Source organism: Magnolia sinica, chromosome 12 (genome assembly GCF_029962835.1).
Source record: "Magnolia sinica isolate HGM2019 chromosome 12, MsV1, whole genome shotgun sequence".
Classification (NCBI taxonomy): Eukaryota; Viridiplantae; Streptophyta; class Magnoliopsida; order Magnoliales; family Magnoliaceae; genus Magnolia; species Magnolia sinica.
In genome coordinates, this window is record NC_080584.1 from 11,511,447 (window position 1) to 11,531,884 (window position 20,438).

A 20,438-nucleotide genomic window follows, 5' to 3' on the forward strand; every position below is an offset into this window, starting at 1 on the left:
AAACTCATTTGGGCCCACCATGCATGTACGTGGTTTATCGACGCCGTCCATTAGTATTTTTTTTAAAAAAATATCATTTTAGGGTTGAGCCTAAAATCGAAGCATATCCAAAGCTCAAGTAGACCACACCACGGGTAAAACTGGGATTAATGGTTAAGACCGTTGAAAGCTTGCTCGGGCCCACGGTAATGTTTATTTGTCATCTCACCTGTTCATAATATCACACAGACGGAAATGGATTGGCTACTCCACCTGCCATCTGCCAGGTGGCTAGTGGTCGGTGCTCTGTGGGCCCCACCATGAAGTATGTGTTTCTTCCATTCCGTTCATCTATTTTTATAGATCATTTTAGGGCTTAATCCAAAAAAATGAGAGGTATATAAATCTCAGGTGGACCACAAGACAGGAAAACAATAATGATTGGATATCCACCATTAAAATCCTCTTAAAGCCCACTGTAATGTTTATTTGACATCCAATCTGTTGATTAGTTCATAGATACCCAGATGAAGAGAAAAAACAAAGATCAGCTTGATACAAAACTTTTATGGCCCCCAAAAAGTTTTTAATGGTCGACGTTCATTCAACGCTATTTCCTGTAAGGTGGTCCACTTAAGACTGGGATATACCTCATTTTTTGTCTCATACGATAAAATGATCTATAAAAATAGATGGACGACATGGATGAAACACATACATCATGATGGGGCCCACGGAACACCACCCACCAGCCATTGGCTGATGGCAGGGGAGTGGCCAATCCGTTTCCCGCACAGACATGGACCCCACAGAGTTTTTGCAGTAGTTACTCAGAACGCAATCCGCTTCCCTTGCTCATCAGCAACCGTACCAGCAGGGAAAATATACACACCGTACATATGAAGGCCCGCCATTGATGGGACAAAAAAAAAACCACATTAGAGCATGTGAACCTGATTAGAATTTAATTGTGCTCCGGAAATGATATCATGCTGTGGAATATTCGTCACCACATAAGTTCCAGATTGTAGGACCACTATTATGTGCGAGTTCCATCCAACCAGTCCATTATATGCAGCCCCCAACTGTAGGCTTACTCACAAAATTCAGCCCCTGATCCATGACTCAGGTGAGCGACAACAAAGGGGAAAAGTGGAGGATGATGGGGATGCCTGCCAAATGGAATGTGGGGTGGAGGATGCTGTTTATATGTCATCCAACCCAGTCATCATGTGGATCCTACTAAGATGAAGGGATAATACGGGCACCAACCTATTCTTAAATTTATATGGGCTACAACAAGTGAATAGGTATGTTTTAGGGGTGATGGTGCATTCCCCCTCCCATATCCCACCTGAGTTTTTGTTGTGGATGATTCTTGGGAGGTGTAGTGCCCACGAGGAGTTGCACCGGATACACTTTCTCTATTCCACATGCACATCACAGGTGGGCCCTATAGTTTTTGAACATATGGTCGTTTCTAACTCCTCCAAATTTTCATCTTCTCAAAAGCCGTTTGATGGCTTCCGTGGGCTTATTATAAATTTTTTTTTTTCTTCATGTGCATGGATAGCGAGAGCTCTTAATGCCATTTTCCAACATTGGGGTCTTTCTGTTACTTCTGATGACTGGAACATAAGTGGAGACCCATGTAGTGGGACTGCCGTTAATTCATCAACAATCAGCGACCTTGGGATCAAATGTGATTGCCAATCCAACGGTGGAGGCACCTGCCACATAATCGAAATGTACGTACACACTCAAGTGGATCATATGGTGGGCTTTGCTTGTTTAGGATTTCCTGATCGATTTGATGGTTCATCTATAGACGGAACCACCGGATGAATGGCTTGGATCATTGAGGATATATGCCATGTGTACAGTAAGGGTAAGGGACTACCAATTCAGGCATTCCTCGGGCCCCTACTTATATTTGCCCTTCTTGATTTCAGAAAAGCGTACGATCTGGGGGTGCAAGGGGCAATTCCAGAAGAGCTCTCAAACCTGACATTGCTGACAAAATTGTACGGATCCTCACCTCTTTTCCCGCCGTCATTACTGGAGTACTAGTATGAGAAACGGTTTCATGCTTTGGCAGAACGCTGTAGTTTAAACTCAGGCATTAAGATTCTTGTAAAACTGGGGTACGAGTAATTAAGATCAACCGCCCAAATGTTGGGACCCAGTTTAAATACATTTTGGATTAAAACATTAGGCTTATTTAGCTTCTTGAGTGGCCGCTTGGTGGATATCTGATGTAGTGCTGAAATGAAAGCCATTCAATGGTCTGAATTTCATAGAAAAGTATTCATTAATCAAAGGTTATGATCATTCAATTAATCCAATTTTGGAAGTGAAATTATCGTCAACTGGGTATTTATTTCTGGGCCGTTTTCATTGAGTTAATACATTCCAAGTATACACATTCTAGGTGCCTGAGTATGGGTGGTCACAGTGTCGGAGGGTGAAGTATCGGACTGGACGACTGTGCCATCCAGCCACGACTCCAATCGCGACTCTCCCAAGTATTGAGTGAATAGGCCTGACTCGCGCTAGTGAGGGCGACTCATGGTGTGGAACTGGATGGTTCGGACCGAATCCAAATCAAACGAGACCCATTTATCTCATCTGATTCATTTAAAGATTGAGCCTGGTTGGTTATTGGACTGGGTAGGGTTAATCACATTGCTCTTAATATCTGAAAGGGTTGAGCCAGGGATGTTCACGGGTGGGTCTTGGGTTGACTTGGGCCCAGATTCTGAACTATTCCGGCAGGCCTGATAGTGGGCTCAGCCTTTTAGTCAATCACGCCCAGATTCTGACCTAGGCTTTTTAAGCTTCTTGACTGGCCGCTTGGTGGATATTTGATGCAGAGCTGAAATGAAAGTCATTCAATGGCCTGAATTCTAAGGAAAAGTATTCATTAATCAAAGGTTATGATCATTCAATCAATCCAACTTTAAAGAATAAGTTATCTTCACTGGGTCTTTGTTTTAGGGCGTTTTCTTTGAGTTATTACATGCCACATGTACACATTCTGGGTGCCTGAGTATGGGTGATCACAATGTCGCGGAGTAAAGTATTGGACCGGACTACTGTGCCATCTGGTCTCAAGTCGAGCCGTGACTCATTCAAAAAATGGAGTGAATAGGCCTGACTCGCGCCACTCAATCAAGTATGGAGTGAGTAAGCCTGACTCAAGCCACTGAGGGGTGAGTCATGGTGTGGAGCTGGATGGGTCGGACTGAATCCAAATCAACTCAGATGAGACGCATTATCTCATCTGATTCGTTTAAAAGATTGGGCCTGGTTAGTATTTGGACCAGTTAGGGTTAAGCTCATTGCTCTTAATACCTAAAAGGGTTGAGCCAAGGTTGTTACGGGGTGGGTCTTGGGTTGGCTTAGGCCCGGATTCTTAACTGTTCCGGTTAGGCCAGCCTATTACATGCAAACCCAGGCTAAAATTCTTAACCATCGCCTTCCTGGGTCCTAAGCTCACTCAATCAGGCCCACTATATTATTGGCCCAGAAATTCAATGGATCTACTCCTGGGGTGGCCCACACATGTAAAAAAGCTCTGTTAGTTTATCTAGGGAATCTACAAATTGGCCCCCCACCTGATGAATGGCTTTCGTCTTGTACACGTGTCATGCTTCACCAAGTGTTTTTCATGTATTGCAGGGATCTGTCAAACAATTACATAGAGGGTTCCCTGCCATCATTTATCGGCAATTTTAGGCACCTGCACTACCTGTAAGTATCCAATTTCTCTGGCACCAAAATATCTGCTGATTTTGTTAGGTGATCCGGACCACCAATCAGCTCTATTCTAGATATATGCTCCCATTTGATCAGCTCTCCCATTCAAAGTTTCCCCACAATTTGGATGGTCTGGATAGCTGCACACGAGTGCCACCACCACTTTCCTAATGGCGGATAGTTTGTATCTGGTGCAACCAGTTGTATCTTATAAAGATTTTCACTTTCATACGCGGTGATAAGTCCGATAAGTCCGATGGTTGATCTGTTGAGCCTGGCAGGGAATTTGCCGCCCCAAAAAGTACTGCACCTGTCAGGATAATCTTAGCCATCGATTTCAAGGACTTTTGAGGATGGTAATGAACAGTAATAAATAAAAGTCCACCAATGCCTTCAATTGGTGGCTAGGATTCACCCAATGCAACGTGTCTTTTATAAATAAATCATCTGCAGACCGTCCTAACCATGGACCCCTTCTGGATGGCTCATACACCAAAACTCACCAAGGGGGAAATCATATCTAATTGTGCAACAGTTGAATATGGAAATCGGACCAATTTCTTTCTAACCGTCAATTTGTAGCCTCCAGTTGGATGGCTAGGATTATCTGATCAGCATCATTTGGAATATCACGATTGATCTCTAGGGTACGTCAAATGAACAATACAAATCTCATCCGTCTATATGCAATCGCATGTCCCACAGTGACATACGTGTAGGATTGGGGCATGCATTTTTGTCCGCTGATCACATTGTGAAGATCTTCTAGTCTGAAAATCAGGCCTTTTCACCGTTGGAGTAGTTTCGCAACAAATGGATGGCTGGAAAAAATGCTTTAGCTACAAGTTTGTTTTGTACACCGTGGCTCACTTTGAACTAGAAGATCTAATCAGTGAGGCCCCCCTTATGGAAAGCTCAGATCTGAGCACCTATGCCATATTCAAAGCTAATCAGTGGGGCATGCCATTTCTGTGGGGAATCCAAACCATTCAAACTTATAGGCTACACCGTAGATACACCTAGCACGAAAATCAGGCCAAACCTTTCACTAGGTGGGTCGCACTGTTGGAATGAGTAGATAACGGACTGTCTAACTCAACATCCAGGCATGGCCAATTTAATGATCGGACCTGCATAATTTTCGACGCTAGATGATCTTCATCATGGGACCTAACATTGGCATGGTACGGATTTTCTACGCAAGTGGCATGTTGACAGGAAAGGTTTCGCTGCACCACAAGTAAGCTTATTTCCAGCTGCACCTTCACTTCTCAGATGATAGAAAAATGACGAAGGTTATTGAAGTGTTTCCAATTATTCTTAGGATTAAAAAAATAATTATTAACTTTTAGGGCTTGCTATAAGCCAAATAACTACTCTGGATTGCTCCAACTTGATAAATAACGACAGTTTTTAGCCATTGATAAATAACAAAACATAATTAATTATTTATTTACAGGGATATAAGCGACAATAACTTCAATGGTTCGTTTTTAATTTTCCAACCAACATCATAGTTATTAATAGGCATCAATTTTTATTTTCTTCTTTTTCTTTTTGAGAAGGTTTAAGTCCTACCAGTTAGACAATAAGCTATTGTCTACCCTTGTCTACCCAATGAATTATTTTCATCTCATCATGATCTTATAACATCCAACCTTACCAAGAGGTTGGCTGGAGGATAGCCTTGTACGAAAATCATTCCCATTGATTCATTAGGTGGGCTAGACCAAAAACAATTTTTATTTTGAGTTAATGCTTGCCACATGTACTCACTCTGAGTACCTGAGCATGGATATTCCTTATTCATAGCCAGGGTTGTACAATCAACCGATTGAGTTGAGGTGGCCAAGCTTGACTTAACTCATCCGCACTCTCTTTGAATTTGAGCTCTCCCTTAAGTTTACTATTAGAGTTTGTATTGTTTGACAAACCTTTTGAGGCGAGCTTGAGATGAGTTAGTAAATCGAGTCCAGGTAAACTTGCTCCTGACCCAACCCGGCCCAATGCAGTTCCAACCCTAACCTCAAATCAAATATTCAAAATCTTAAATATCAATTTTGAAATTTATAATTTTTATATTTTCAAACAATTATTAAAAAAATAAAATCCAAAATTAGATTTAGATAGATGTACATTACCGCGGAAAGAGAGAGACAGGAGCTTAGGCACGGTTGGTTGGATAAGAAAAAAAAATGTAAGAAAGTGATGAAAAGAGTACTGTTTATATATATATATATATATATATATATAGAGAGAGAGAGAGAGAGAGAGAGAGAGAGAGAGAGAGAGAGGCTCTGTTTCATGAGGTACAGGGGGTTTAATGAGGTTTTGCTTCATGTGAACCATTCAGATTTTCAAGACTCATCAGATATGATGAGTTCTCAAAAAAGTTCGTATGTAGTATGTACAAACTGGTTTGCAGGTGAGCGTTATGCTATATGAGGCATGCTCACCTACGCACCTACACATGTGCACACCTTTGCACACATGTCATGGGTGTCTAATCCAAATGATCCATAATGCGGAATCCCATGAAACCTTAGGGGGTAAATTTTTGCCCTGATCTAAGATTCTGGTGGGCCATAGTAAAGAGAAATTCAAATCAAGGGAAGAAACTATTTGCATTTTTCATGGCCCACCGAAGTTTTGGTTCAAAGTAAAAATCGGTACCAGGCGGTTTCATGAGGTTCTGCTTCATGTGGACCGTTCAGATTTTCGAGACTCATCAGATATGATGAGTTCTCAAAAAAGTTCGTATGTAGTCCGTACGAACCGGTTCGCAGGTGAGTGTTATATATATATATATATATATATATATATATATATATATATATATATATATATATATATATATATATATATGGGAAAAGGTACTATGCGCTCGACCTCACGATAGGCTCCCTTGAGGTCAAGCTATGTGGGCCCCACCGTGATGCGTGTCGACCATCAACACCTTGCATTTGATGGGTTTTCTTTAAATTATGGGATATCCCAAAAATCAGCCGTATACGGAACTCAGGTGGGCCATACCATCTAAAATCATGTGAAGACATGCCAAAAACATATAAAAGCACTTGGTGGGGCCCACCTGAGTTTTGAATGTTGCTGAAACTTGGTCTGAACCCTCATCCAAGTGGGACACACATAATGGATGGGCTGGATTTGCAAACCACATCTCGGTGGGCCCAAAAAATGATTATGAATGTTTTAATGGTGCACGGCCCCTCCCCACTTCTATATGTGGTGTGGCCCACACAAGTCACGGATTGACTTGATTTTTGAGACCTAAGCCCACGATGGAATGGTGCATCTGACTGATGGGGTAGATGTTCGAAACACATCACGGTGGGGCCCACACAGCTCGACCTCATGGGACGTTCCCATCAGCTCAAGCGCATAGTACCTTTTCCCTATATATATATATATATATATATATATATATATATATATATATATATATATATATATATATATATATATATATATATTCGAGTCGAATTGAGCTCGAGTTTCGAGTTTATTCGAGTTAGTGATAGACCTGGGGGTTTCAACACTAAATCATGGGTTCTGATACCTATGTGGTACATGTGAAAAATGGTATGAAATCAATAGTGGGCCAGGCTACCATTCCAACTCATCTGCTTTTGAGTTTAGTTGTGAGTCACCTGAGTTGGAAGTGAATCAGCCTGACTCGCCTCAGTCCGGGCGGAGTCATGGTGTCGAACTGGATGGGTTGGACTGAGTCCAAATAACTCAGACAAGTCGCATTTAATTCATTTGATTCATCTATCCGTAGCGGGTGTGCAAGTGAGTCGGGACTCAGCACGTGTTTGAAAGATTGGGCCTGGTTAGTAAATGGGCTGGGTAAGGGTCAAGCGTATTGTTCTTAATATCTGGCCGGGTCAGGCCGGGCTGTCAATGGGCCAGGCCTTGAGTTGGCTTCAGCCCGGATTTTGCAATGTTTGGGCCAGGCCTGACCCTTGAATCTATTACATGCAAACCCAGGCTAAACTTATTAACCATAGTTCTACTGAGTCCTACGTTCATTCAATTGGGCCACATTTTGTTACCTGGCTAAGAAATGCAATGGATCAACTCATGTGGTGGGCCCCACCTGATGAGCGGCGGCTTTATCTTGTACACGTGTCACACGTCACCACCTAGTGTTTTCTGTATATATTGCAGGAATGTGTCAACTAATTCCATAACGGGTCCCTTTCCAGCATTCATCGGCAACATAACCAGCATGCTGTACTTGTAAGTATCTAAAATTTTACCACAGCGTGTTGCTGTTATTTATCATTCGTTAACAGTCCACATGGCATGGTTGTAGGGTAATCCAGACCATCCAAATCTATGAAACATTCGTTGAAGTAGCATACACAAGAGCTTGATATGAGTCATCTGACTTTTCCTTTAAATTTGGAACACTTGTTAATTTACTTTCAACTGTTCATCCGGTGACCGTCAATTGGATGGTTAGGATTACTTTATCGGCTGGATTTTAGATATATGCTCCATCCACAGTTTCCTCACAATTTGGATGGTGTGGATAGCTGCACATGAGTGCCACACGGTATGTGAATGAGCCACCACCACTTAACTGTAACATTGTTGACACCTTGAAGTCGGTGAGATCTAATTTTCCATCCGTTAACAAGTGTTTTCCGTATATATTGCAGGGATGTCTCAGAAAATTACATGACGGGTCCCTTGCCAGCATCTATCGGCAATTTAAAGCACCTGAGCTACCTGTAAGTATTGAAATTTCTCCCACAGTATTCTTCTTTTTTTTTTTTGGTTGTAACACGCACACACACGCACACTCCCACAGTATCTGCTGTTGCTATTGCTTATCACTTGTTAACCGTCCACATGGCATGGTCGTAGGGCGACCCAGACCATCCAAATATCTGAAACATTCATGGATGCAGCATACACAAGGGAAAAAAAAATTACACCAAGTGTTTGATAAGATCCATCTGACTTTCCCTTTGAATTTGGAACACTCGTTAATTTAATTTTAATCGTTCACCCAATGACCATCACTTGGGTGGCTAGGATTACTTTATCATCCGGATTTTAGATATATACTCCATCCATAGTTTTCCCACATTTTGAATGGTCTGGATAGCTCCACATGAGTACGACATGTTATCCTAAGGAGTCATCACCACTTTCAAAGGGGCGGTTAACTGCTACAGTGGTTTGTATCCGGTGCAATCTGTTGTATCTTATAAAGCTTTTACATATTCATACATGGTGATAAATCCAGTGGTTGATTTGTTGGCTCTGGCATGAAATGTGCCTTGCCTAAAAAGACCATAGCAGTCTGTATGATCATAACCACCGATTTAAAGGACTTTTGGGGATGGGAATAGACGGTTATAAATAAAAGTACAACCAATGCCTCCAATTGGTGGCTAGGAACTGGTCAACCATTAATTATGGACCTCTGAAGTCGGTGAGAGGTAATTTTCCAACCGTTGAACTTGGAAAACTGACCAGTTTCTTTCTAACCGTCCGTTGGTGGCCTCCTGTTGGAAGGTTAGGATTATCTGATCAGCATTTGGACTGTCACAACTGATCTCGATGGCACAACAAATGAAGAATACAAATCTCATCCGTCCACATGCAAACATATGTCCCACAATGGCATACGTATAGGATCAGAGCTTTCCATCCGCTGATCAGGCTTTTTCCGGTTGGGGCGGACACACAACAAATGGATGGCTGGATAGAAGTTACTTTAGCTAGAAGTTTGTTTTGTACACTGGTCCACTGGAGGAGTAAACCTACAAGATTTTTGAGCCAGACCCATCTGATTGTTTGATCTAGATGATCATCATCATGGGGTGGATTAGTTGTGGCCCCGGCCTCACCCAAGATGGTGCCGCCCTTGTGTGTTTTCATCCTCTGGGTTTACTGAATCTCTTCCCATTTATCCATGCTAGAAAATAAGTATAGTAGTCCACATAACTATTTAAATTTATAGTATGTGGAATCTGTGCCATATACCAGATCACCATCAGTGATTGGAAGTTCATAACCATTCGTCTGCACTTGAGACACTACAAGGACTTTCTGACTATCTTCCTCAGGCATCGTGATGATCATATGCATACACACCACTATGGGACATGTGGCATAAATGTACGTCAAGCATCATGGGCCTGCTTTATATGGGTCACCGAAAACCCCCATTGGACAGATGATTCTCATTGGCTGATTGATTGATGAACACTAGTAGATGGTTGAGATTGAGATGAAAAATAGTCAACAGTTTGAAATGAAAATACAAATTGATCAAAGGTCAGGATGGTTTAATCAATCTACTTAGAGGGATGTATCCTTCATCGGTGGGTCCCACTGTTTGGACGGTTTGGATTGAGCTGCCCGTAAGTTATGTTGTAGAGTAGCTGGGCGCATGGCCATTGCTCTCAAATTCTCTCCCCAGCGGTACCTCCTTTCTCCTCAGCACATGAAGATCCAGGCCGTTCATCTAGAAGTTTTCATAGTATAAGCTCATTATGAAAAGAATTTCATTGGTTGGGGATCATCATTGCTGATATGAAAGGGCGAGGAAAGATTTTTTTTTTTTTTTTCTAGATGGGCCATCTACGGTGGGAGTGTCTAGATGAACGGTCTAAATCGTTCAGGTGGTGCAGCACATATTGTCATGAAGCCATATCTTTCCCGCCAACATGCCACTTCTGTGGGGAATCGACACTGTTCAAAATGGTAGGCTCCACCATGAAGATACCTGGCACACAGAAATCAGGCCAGACCTGTCAACAGGTGGGCTGCACCGTTGGAATGAGTGGATAAGCGACGGTGACTCAACATCTAGGCATGGCCAACCTAATGACGGACCCATCTGATTGTTTGAGCTAGATGATCATCATCACCCAAGACAGTGCGGCCCTTACCATAGGGCCCACCTTGATGTGTGTAATCTATATCCACACCATCCATCCGTTTTACCAGATTCCTGGATCATTTTAGGTCATGAGACCAAAAATGAAGAAGATCCAAATCTCAAGCGGACCATAGTTGAAACTGTGGTGATTGAAGGCCCTACCATTAAGTAATTTCCTAGGGCCACTATACTGTTTGTTTACATAATGTTTATTTTCCATCCAACCTGTTGATAAGGTAACATAAACCTGCTGATCCAAAACTTATGCTGCCCATTAATGGTCAATCATCACCATTTCCTATAGTATTGTCCACCTGATCAGAATTGGATCTGCTTTATTTTTAGGCTCATGCCATGAAATGATCCGGCAAACTGATGGATGGCATGGATGTAGAATACATACATCAATGTGGGCCCCATGGTAAGGACTTCATCATCTTGGGTGGGGCCCGGCCGCACCTAAACCGCTCCCCTTCATCATAGGACCTGACATTAGCATTGTACGGCTGTTCTGCACAAACAACACGTTGGCAGGAAAGGTTTGGTTGCACCACAAGTTAGCATATTTCCATCTGCGTGTTCAGTTCTCAAATGACAGAAAATTGATGTAGGTTATTGTAGTGATTTCAGGCCAAAACAGGATGCTTTTGGTTATGAAATGATTAATTAATTATTTTTATTTATTTATTTTTATTTTCAGGAATATAGCCGAAAACAACTTCACTGGTTCGCTCCCACCTGAGCTGGGGAATTTGACAAGTCTGCTAACACTGTAACTTCTCCTATTATTATTATTATTATTATTATATTTAATTATTCTTCTGCAGAAATATCATATGATGCATTTGGAATTTCAAATTTACCACCCAATTTATAGAGATTAATATGTAAATATTTTTTTGCCTTTCTTTTCTCTAAGTTTTCTTTCTGAGAAGCTTTTTGCCGGACCAGCTGAATCATAAGTTACTGTCCACCCAGTGAATTACATACAACCTTCTTATAGGTTGGCTCCACCATGAGAATAGCCTTGTACAAAATTCAAACCCATCTACTCATTAAGTGGACCACACCATAACAACAATATTTACAATTGATAAGTAATAAAATACAAGTGTGGTTCACTCGATGAGAGGATGTGGTGATCTTCACAAAACGTAATCCCAATAATTAGGCCAACTTATAGGACAAGGATGGATGTCACACACACATCAAATATTGGAATTTATTTGCTAAGTGGACTGTAACCAGTTGGACTCTTTATTTTTAACCTTTCCTCATGAAATTAACAAAAAAAAAAGAAAAAAAGAAAAAAAAAAAAAAAAAAGAAAAAAAAAGAGAAGAGAAGAGTTAGGAAGCATTGACGCAGCTGAACAAAACTGTTTTACGGTGGTATGGTAGCAGCAAAATGTTAGCCTTGAGTGGTTGTTGGAATGAGTAAAATTCCCTTCCCTGGACGCTTTGTTTACATTAATTACATGGCTGTTCAAAGTACCCTTTCAGCCATTTTAACTGCTTTGACCATTTGAAAAATGTAACTCAGTGGTCAGCTACTTTTGGTCCGTTGAAATGGTGTGAGCATTCCTCCAACTGAAAATAGCAGGAGAAATTGTAATACTGGATTCATTATCTATACTTGCTTTTCACAGATCCATTGGTAGCTGTGGGCTAAGCGGCGAGATTCCTTCAACATTTGCCAACTTGATTAACGTGAATATCTTGTAAGAGCTCGTGATTATAAGCCACATGGAAGCCATCAAAATCGCAGGCCCTACCTTTGATTTCTCTTGAACTAACACTAGTACAACTTATGGTGTGCAATCCGATGGGCATTAAAATGGAAAAATTCGCAATGGTCTGAATACAACAGATCCTAATGCCTATTATCCAGAGCTCAGGATCATTCGATTGATCTGATTTTTGGATTATGACCCATCTACTGTGGGGCCCATGATTTCGGATGGCTCAATTTTTGTTACTTGTATGCCATGTCTATCTTTTCTTATCCCTTGATTTAATAATATCCGCATTTGCGGTGGAAAATATGATTGAATTTCAGGTGGGCATCTGATAACAACTTCACAGGAAAAATACCTGATTTCATTGGGAGTTGGGCTCTCACTTATTTGTAAGCTAGTACTTACGAGTTCTATACTGATAATAACTCCTATCTTTCTCATTTGGTACGCATGGGATTGCGTAACAAAGTCTCCCACCATCCATTGGTGGGTGGACAGGAATTCTATCCACACTCAATGTAGGTTTGGTGCCACATGCTGTTCTGAATGTGGATAGGAATTTGCACCATGTTCAATGATCGGTCATCTAGTGGGACACATGTGTACGTTAAATGTGGACAACTGGCCTTTTTTTTTACCTGCAAGTGGGACCTACTATGTGAGTAGCATAGTGAGTGCACTTAGCAGATCTCATTTTCTTGATACGCGCCATGCTATACTTCTTTAAAGAGTATTTGTAATGCTGAAAATGTTGATGCAGGAGTATGCGAGGCAATGCTTTCGAGGGTCCCATACCATCGAGTTTTTCTAATTTGACCTCAATGGTATATTTGTGAGTGTTGGTGTTCATTAACTTGTTTTAATATTTTATTTTTCTCCCTTTACATTACTAATTTCCGATATTGGAATTTGTGCTCCAGGGTGTGTTTGGTTGCACCAAATATCATGAAATAATTTCATGATATTTGGTGCAACTAAACACAGCCCAGGTAGAATTTTCAAAATTTGCAAAATGGGTCTCCTGTTGTGTAGGAAAAAAGGACATAGCTCTTTTATATCCGTATGTGCATATCTTGATTTTTAAAGTGAACTATTTGTCAGTGTCAGTGTTCATTAACTTGTTTTAATCTTCAATAGTCTTCATTCGTATTACTAATTTCTGATATTGGAATTTGTGCGCTAAGGGTGTGTTTGGTTGCACTAAACATTGTGAAATTTCATGATATTTGGTGAAACCAAACACACCCCAAGTAGAATTTCCAAAAATCACGAAGTGGGGTCTCCTATGTTGTGTAGGAAGGAAGTAGCTAGCTCTTTTCTATCCAGGCGAATATCATTTGATTTTTAAAGTAAAACTCTTCAAAATCGTGAATTTTTTTTTTTCCTCCAAACATGGCCTCAACTAACCGTGTACTCGTACAGGAGGATCTGTGATGTGTCTAATGGGAGCTCCTCGTTGAATTTTATTGAGAATATGACATCTTTACGCATCTTGTAAGGCCATATGATCTCAGCATGTGTAGTAATACTAATCTGTTAGATCATATTTTTCTTTTTTCATCCATGCCTAGAAAGTTAAAATGACATACTCATATTACTTTTATGCTTTCTCTACAGAGTCCTAAGAAACAATATGATTTTTGGTACTATCCCGTCCACCATTGGAAAACATCAATCATTGCAGCATATGTGAGTTTTTCTAATTATGTTTGGTTCAAATTATAATTTCTTATGTTTAATGAGTTTATACATTTGCAGTGTATATATATATATATATATATATATATATATATATATATATATATATATATATATATATATATGAGTGGACCCTGGTGCCTTCAAGTCACTGGTTTACATGGGGCATAAGTGAATGAGATCAAAACTGTTCATTCGGCAGTGAATTGTCCTAGTCCAAAAAACACATTGCTTGGATGATCCTAAGTAACTCCTGACATTTAGTGAGAAAAGGGTTCATTTTATAGATGGTTAGGATAAGACCAATAATAGAAATTTTGGGTTAGTGGCCCATCAATAGTAGAGCGGATGAGATGCCTGCTCTAGTGTATGATGCATGCCATACGGGCATGAAGTTCATGGATATTTGATTTGCTGGACATGGGCCTATGGGGCCCACTTGTGGGTAACCACAAGTGGGTGGGTCCCATGCAAGTTTTCCTCTTATTATTATTATTTTCTAATTTCTCTTAACAGTTTAAAGTTGAATTTTAAACTCCGAGCTTTAAATTTAACTTTGAATTTGATATTAGAATAAGGTAATATTGGATAAGATTGAATAACTTCTAGCCACATCCAACCTCACCGAAGTAGAGAAGGGTGTGAAGAGGTAATGAGAAAGATTACCGTCTTTCTCAAATAATCAAAACCTTGAATCCATAAGATAGTTCTTGAATTTATAGAAAATAATAAAAGAAAAGTCAAATATTTTATTGAATAATGTGTATTATTTACTAGCTTTCAATTACACCACTAATAAAGAAAAATAAAACCCTAATTCATAATTAACAAAAATAGTAAAATTCTAACCCTAATAAAAGTCTTATTTCAGCTAAAATAGAAATTACTAGAAATAATATTTTTTTTTCCTTCTAAAAACAAAAGGTCCTAAATAAACTTTAGAAGAGCATTCTTGGCATGATTAGAATTAAATTTTTATGAAAAGATAGAAATCTAAAACTCCAAAAATAATAAAATACGATAAAAATCGAAAATACTAAAAATAATAATTTTTTCCTAAAATTCATTTTTGAACTGGAAGTGTCCATTTTCTCACGTAATGGACAGACGCGGTCGGTTGACCCTAAATGGCCTATTACAATAAAGATTGATAGGTCGTGCCTCCCATAATAATACCCGGATCGAAAGTTATGGCCGATTTATGGATCACATTTCAAACAAAAATTTCTTCCTATTCAGATTGAATTTCTTTAAACCAGATGTGCCTGGGGCCCAGTTATATCATGCCCTATGTAGAATTGGGCTAAGATTTGACGGATTACTTCTGCCTCCATTTGGCCTTCTTTTCATCCAGTCATGCTAGGAATGTCTCTGTGTCACGTCCTAAATTAGTCCCCTCCACTTGGAAAGAACTTGTCCTTGAGTTATCCAATAGATAATTGGCTCATGATACACATATTAGTCAGCTATAATGAAATTCCATGACATCTCCATGTTGTTGGGAGGATAAAAAACATAAGCACTGATCTTCATTTTTATTTATTTATTTATTACTTTTTATATGTCCTAGCTGAAATCTGTACTTGAATAAGTGAACTACTATATTATCACCCACTTCAAACACCTTTGGCATCGGTGTTTATCAACCACTTCCTTGGCATTAGACTCTAGTAACTTTTTAGGCTTCAATTGGGTTGGGACAGCAAATGGGCTCATGCCCTCTTTCATTAGACCCATACAAATCAGTTCCTCGACTTGCCCTTGTAAGATATCTCAATTTTCGGAATAATTCGATAATGAGGGTGATTGGGTAGAGTAGAGTTGCTTTTGGGATAAGGCCAATATGATGTTGTATATACCACACGGGGTATAACCTATCGGGAAGTTCATCATGCATGATTGCATTGAATTCCTGTAATGGTAGTTTCATCTCCTCAAGAATATTCATGGGATCCACTTCTTTCCCCTTTTCAATCGATGCATATGTCTCTCTTATCTCCTCGGATTCCTTAACAAAATCCCTTATGGTTAGGAGGGACCGCCCCTCCACTTTAGAAGTCTCGAGTATTATTGCACCGATTTGTACACCTTGTTTGTTAATCACATGAGTTCATGTGTCATATAGTCAGTTGAGCCCTTAGAAGTTGAAGACCGAAGACACAAGATGACATGAGCATCAAGTCGCAAAGAACATGTTTATGAGATACCTTGGTGACCCTAACCCTTGACCCAAAATAAACCTTGAACCTCTAGATGATCCTAACCCTATAGGTAAACCTTGTTGATCATCCCTTAACCTTAAAAGCTTAATTGAGACATGATAAGTAATGTTATAAGATGTGCAAAGCTACTGTGAAACCATATGTCCAAAACAATAATTTTTTGAGTGGTGCTCGATCTCATCGAGCAATGTTTGAGAGTTCTTTGATGGAATTGAAGATCCCCTCGATGACATCAAGTAGGTAACTCAGATCCATTTAGAAGATTATGATCTTTTTATTCTAGTTTCTTGATGGCATCGAAGACTAACTTGGGACGGTCTCTTGGCAAGCTGTCAAATACATATTCTACTATCTGTGAGGAACCAATGATCTAATGCTATGTTATGAAGGCACAAATCTCGAACTCAATGGTTATTCAGATGTCGCTTGGGGTAATGACACCGATGAGCGAAAGTCTACTTCAAGATATGTCTTCTTTCTCTGAGGGAGAGCTATATCTTAGTCGAATAAGAAACAAACACCCACTACCCTTTCATTTATAGAGTCCAAAAACATTACATGTTGTGTTGCAGTTCAAAAGTGCATATGGTTCGCAAATTTTACAAGGTCTAACTATTGTACCATCCATTCATGAGCCTACATCATTGAAGATAGGCAACACATCTGTCATTGACTTGGAAAATGACCCCAAACACTAATAGAAGTTCAAGCATATTGAGATTAAATATTCTTACGTCCATGATCAAGTGAGAGATAAAAAGGTCACCCTCAGCTATATTCCTACAAAGGAGAAGTTAACTGATCCTATGATGAAACCTATAACTAAGATCTATTCTAGGTTTACATTAGGCTGATGGGATTAAGAAGAGCTTGTGTGATATGATTGTAACTTGTACTCATTATCCTTCATTAATGAATAATACATTCTTTTTATTTAGTATTAAACACTTTTGTTGACTAGGTGTGTAAATTATCAACATTTGTCTTGAGTTCTTATTGGATCTCAACCTTTGTTGACAGGCCATCACCCATTCTCATGGGTTGATCAATCCTAAATGTACAAGAGAGGTGCAATCGGGGTGATGGTCATACGTTGAAGCATGAACCGCCCTCTATTGTGAAGAATAGGGGATGGAGATATGAGTGCGGCGTATCCGCCTGCAATCTTAAAAGATTGAAGATAAGACTCAAGTTGAATAACATAAATGCTTTAGTTCTCTTCATGCTGTTAATGTTATGGCCTGAATAGGAGTTGGGTCATAAGGTTATGAGATAAGTCATATCTCACATAAGATGATTTGCATATTATAGACCTAACATATGCTTAGTATTGTCGACTTTACATCATGGATTGTAGCAACGTGCATGGACCTTTTACCTGCAGATTGTTTTAATTCGATCTAATCATTGTAACATGTGAGTAAACAGACCCATAGGTGACTCGTGCCCTTAGCCACTCACCTTTTGTGTTTAGGATGATGAGATTGAATGTCACTACTTTAGTATATAATAATAAAGGGCTCTTGATTGGTCATACTTGGTTAAGCTATGAAAGTGGCTTGATTAATTCTAAATTATACATCTGTATGGGAAAAATCTCATGATAGCTACACCAAGGGATCATTTGGTATCTCTACTCTAATTCAATAAGATTTTTTTTTTTTTTTTTTTCAATAAAAGCTACTTTAATAAGCTCTTTTTGTTTGCTAAAATCACTCTTTTAAAACCAAAAAAGCTATTATTTGAAATAAGCATGTTTGGTAAAACATTTAAATAATAGCTTTTTTAGAGTAGTTGATATCATTTTTAAGATTATGAAAGCTCTATTATAAGAGCAATCCAGACAGTTGTTTTGGTGGATCTCACCATATATGGACCATGCTCCAAATGGAAAAAGACTGAATGATTACATACAATATTCATGTTTTAAGACATTTGAGCCATCCACTATGTTGGATATCGGATGTGGATCATCCATCATATCGAGCCCACCCTTGATGTGGACCATCCATCGTGTGAACTAAACATTCAACGCGAGTCTTCCATCATACAAGGCTTGTCTTGGATGTGGACCATTCATCATTAAGGGCACACCTTGATGTAGGCCATCATCATTTGGGCCCCACCATCAATGCTAATTGTCCTTTATATGGGCCCCCTCAATGTTCACTACCCATCACCCATCATGTAGAGTCCACATTTGATGTGTCCATAGTGTGGGCCCTGCCTTTGAAATGGATTATCCATCATATGGGGCCTGCTTTTGATATCCATCATTCATCATGTGGGGCGCACCTTCTATGGGGATCATCGATCATGTGACCCACTTTGGATATGGGTCATTCATCATGCAAGATCTTAGATGTATACCGTCCATTAGGTAACAACGTGGGCCATCCATCATGTGAAGCCCACTCCATCATTATGTGGGCTCACCTTGATATGGACCATTCGTTGTGCGGGGCCTCACCTTCAATATGGGTTGTTCATCATGTGGGTCCACCTTCAATGATCATCATCCATCATGTGGGTCCCACCTTTGATCTGTACCATCTATCAAATGGGGCCCACCTCATGTGGATGTTCCATCATGCTAGGCCACACTTTGATATAGGACATCCAAAATGTGGGGCCCACCTTTAATGTGAACCATTCATTATGTGGGTCAACTTCTTTTTTTTTTTTTTAATAACAATTTCTTCATTATGTGGGTCAACTTGATGTAGACCATACTTCATGTGGGGCTCCACCTTCAATATGGGTCGTTCATCATGATGGGCCCACCTTTGATGTCTAGCATCCATCATGTGGGTCCCGCCTTTATTGTGGATCATCTATCATGTGGGGCCCACTTGATGTGGATAGTCCATCAGGCTAGGTAACATTTCGATCTGAGCCATCCATCATGTGTGACCCACCTTTGATGTCCATCATCCATCATATAAGTCCAACCTTTGAGGGTAACGACCCTGCTGACGGGATGGCCCGCCTGGGTAGCAACTTATAGGAGTCCTCTTTCATCAGGGACTTCTCCCTCCTCCCCCGTCGGGTTGGGGCAGCATTTTCCTCGACAATGTTGGCCTTGGCACCGTTCGGATGGCCCCAGATAGGATTAGTACTAGCTAGCTCAGTCCGGATGTCAGTCGGACCTCAATTTTCTTTATTGAGGTTCGTCCTTTTGTTCATGATCCTTGTGTTTCGTCCTTTACGATAGGTCCCTGTCAGACTCTTTTATCCTAAAGGGGCCCGAATGTCCTCTTGTTCTTCTGTGAATATATGAATGAAATGCTCCAAATTTTTTTTTTTATTATTTTTAAAGGTCCAACCTTTGCTGTGGACAATTCATCATGTGGGCCCACCTTTAATGTCAACCTTCTATCATGTGGTCCCACATTTAATGTCCATATCCATCATGCAGGGCCAAACTCAAAGCGATTATAAAGAGAAGATAAGAGGGCAAGATGGGAATTACTTAAAAGGTTTAAATACAAACTTGTCCAAAAATTAGCAAAAAATGTCTACTTGCTTCTATTCCAAAAAGTAACCCCTCCTCAACTATAAAATTGGAGCTTATATATTACTTTCTAAACAAATAAACCCCATAATTAGACTTTTACCAAATAGCCTAAAATCTTATTGAAAAAAAAAAAAACCGATAAGCTCTTGTTTGTAAACATGCTAAACGCCACCTAAGTTTCTAGAAATATTAATGCCCACTTAAAGACTTATTCCTCGACATTATCAAGTTTTTGACAGTTTTTTATAAATAATATTATTTTAGAAGTATATCTATTATATAGTATTATTTTAAACTCATTTAAATTTATGTTTGTAAAAAATCATGTTTTTAGAATAACTCGATAAATTGGGTAAGTGTGTATGTTGGCTGAGTACTCCAAACTAGGAGTCAACTCTATCATGTGTGGTCATGCGGAGTAAGACAAGCATTGCAAAGCTTGGGTTATTGATAGCTAATTAGGTGGTCACTTAATACTTAGAAACCTGTAAGAAAATAATGGTGATCCACTTGATCTTATGCCTTTGATTTCTTTTGCCGTGATTTTTATTTTGGTTGTTATGAGATGAGATAGATGGATAATCTATATTGTGCTCATCCCACAA

At 39.7% G+C, this 20,438-nt stretch overlaps 2 protein-coding genes across 11 annotated transcripts in view; both read left to right on the forward strand.

The window, feature by feature from the left end:
• Positions 1 to 1,027: 1,027 nt before the first annotated feature.
• On the forward strand, positions 1,028 to 2,328 carry LOC131220923 (probable LRR receptor-like serine/threonine-protein kinase At1g56130). Its single transcript, XM_058215875.1, has 3 exons — positions 1,028 to 1,425; positions 1,553 to 1,727; positions 1,932 to 2,328. The coding sequence occupies exons 1-3, from the start codon at positions 1,413 to 1,415 to the stop codon at positions 2,047 to 2,049; spliced, it is 306 nt and encodes a 101-aa protein (XP_058071858.1). The 5' UTR covers positions 1,028 to 1,412; the 3' UTR covers positions 2,050 to 2,328.
• A 5,582-nt stretch (positions 2,329 to 7,910) lies between these two features.
• Positions 7,911 to 20,438, forward strand: part of LOC131220918 (probable LRR receptor-like serine/threonine-protein kinase At1g56140) — a 78,937-nt gene continuing 66,409 nt past the window's right edge. For 6 of the 10 annotated variants that reach the window (XM_058215850.1, XM_058215851.1, XM_058215855.1 and 3 more), the window contains exons 1-2: positions 7,911 to 7,998; positions 8,424 to 8,495. In XM_058215850.1, the coding sequence (XP_058071833.1) occupies positions 7,988 to 7,998; positions 8,424 to 8,495 (83 nt within the window). In that variant the 5' untranslated portion in view covers positions 7,911 to 7,987. Of the gene's footprint in view, positions 7,999 to 8,423; positions 8,496 to 11,360; positions 11,433 to 12,300; positions 12,379 to 12,716; positions 12,786 to 13,156; positions 13,229 to 20,438 lie in introns of those variants that run through there. The other 4 variants (XM_058215853.1, XM_058215852.1, XM_058215858.1 and 1 more) reach the window with 4 other exon arrangements.

What these genes read in the sequence shown, in the direction of transcription:
- LOC131220923 (XM_058215875.1), top strand. An exon ending in ACCTGCCACATAATCGAAAT is followed by an intron (nt 1,728 to 1,931) that starts GTACGTACACAC and finishes TCTTGATTTCAG; the next exon opens with AAAAGCGTACGATCTGGGGG.